This window comes from Palaemon carinicauda, unplaced genomic scaffold, assembly GCF_036898095.1.
Source record: "Palaemon carinicauda isolate YSFRI2023 unplaced genomic scaffold, ASM3689809v2 scaffold349, whole genome shotgun sequence".
NCBI lineage: Eukaryota > Metazoa > Arthropoda > Malacostraca > Decapoda > Palaemonidae > Palaemon > Palaemon carinicauda.
The window spans coordinates 55,949-57,500 of record NW_027171172.1 but is presented as its reverse complement, the minus strand read 5'-3'; the positions used below and the strand labels follow the sequence as shown (position 1 = coordinate 57,500).

The 1,552-nt window shown below is 37.7% G+C and overlaps 1 protein-coding gene across 1 annotated transcript in view; it reads left to right on the top strand.

Moving 5' to 3' along the window:
- The window catches only part of LOC137636655 (uncharacterized), a 24,091-nt gene extending 23,591 nt beyond the window's left edge, over positions 1 to 500 (top strand). The window contains exon 7 of the mRNA XM_068369049.1: positions 328 to 500. Coding sequence (XP_068225150.1) covers positions 328 to 500 — 173 coding nt within the window. The remainder of the gene's footprint in view (positions 1 to 327) is intronic.
- Positions 501 to 1,552: the final 1,052 nt, after the last annotated feature.

The window sequence follows — 1,552 nt, the reverse complement described above, 5'->3', positions numbered from 1 at the left end:
AACATGGACCTCGGTACAGACAGCTCCAGCCCGGGTTCTAATATTGTAACATTAGAACCTTACTCACGTTATAGGAAGAATGATAAGAAAACACTAGAGAAGAGAGAGAGAGAGAGAGAGAGAGAGAGAGAGAGAGAGAGAGAGAGAGAGAGAGAGAGAGAGAGAGAGAGAGAGAGAGAGAGAGAGAGAGAAATGATGACAATACAGAAAAATATAGGGAAGTAGAAGTATTACCTGGTCACTATGAAGTAGTGAATTATGAACATTTTTTTTTTTTGGGGGGGGAGTTTGAAAATGCAAGATATGAACGTGTAAATGTTTTTAAAGCTAACAGGGAAATAGTTGCTATATGTGGAGGGCAGCCAAAAACTCTTCCCCATGGAAATGGAAGTCTCTTGATAGAGACACTATCCTCAATACAAGGTGAAAAATTGAAAACATTCACAACATTGGATGGTCAGAGTGTCGAATGTGTTTCGCACCCCACTTTCAACCAGTAGAGGTGTAATATATGTTCCAGAATTGCTGGACATAGAGGAAAAAGAAATTGAGGATGAACTGAGGAGTCAAGGAGTATTAAAAGTAGTCAGAATGAGAAAGAGAGTTAGATAATCACATATTCCTCTTGCTACTTTTATTATATTATCTGATCAATGCAGATTACCAAATGCTATTACGGCTGGTTTGTTATCTTTGAAAGAGAAACCATATATCCCCTCTATCATTGCGATGTTATCATTGCTGCATGTATGGCCATTTAAGCCAGAAATACAGGGAAAAACTAAATGATAATAGACCTGTTTGGGCCAACTGTGGAAAAATTAGTCATGGAGTATGCATAAAAAATAGAAATTGCATACAATGTGGGGAAGCACACCCAGCTACATCTAAAAGCTGTGTTAATTTAATTTTTTGAAAAGAAATTCAGGCTATTACGACCATGGAAAGGGTTACTTTTAGCGAGGCTCGTAAAAGAGCTCTTGAAGAACAGACAAGACCAGGGCAACCCGTTTCAATGTTTCTGAAGAAAACTTGCCAAAGCACGCGTACGAAAATTATATTCCCACTTCTAAGATAAAGAAACTTATGAAAGTAGTTAAAGAGGTTGAAGGTCACATTGAAAATCTATATCCAGAAATTTTAGAAAAATCAAAACAGATACCTAAAGATCTGAAAGTTATTCAAAAGCTATCACCTCCCATTCTAAAAAAATAGTACAAACTTCTCTTAGGCCCTATCCTTGCCTGATCTGATGGAGGTTCCACGTGAAACAAATTTACCTGGTGAGCCTGTAGTGGGAAGCTGCAAAAACCACACTGCTCACAACCTTTTAATCGAAAAAGAGACAGACCTCCATATCTCTCGCGTCCTACCATAAGAAACATGAAAGTCAGGACTTCAAATAAATATGATGTGTTGTCTGCTGATGTTTCTGATCAACTGGAAGGTAAACTGAATAAATCAGAAATTCAAGTTAAGGTCCACCATCCTCCCCAACAATTAGATCAAAAGGAAACAAAGAAAAAGGCGAACACAAAACCCAATATATCAA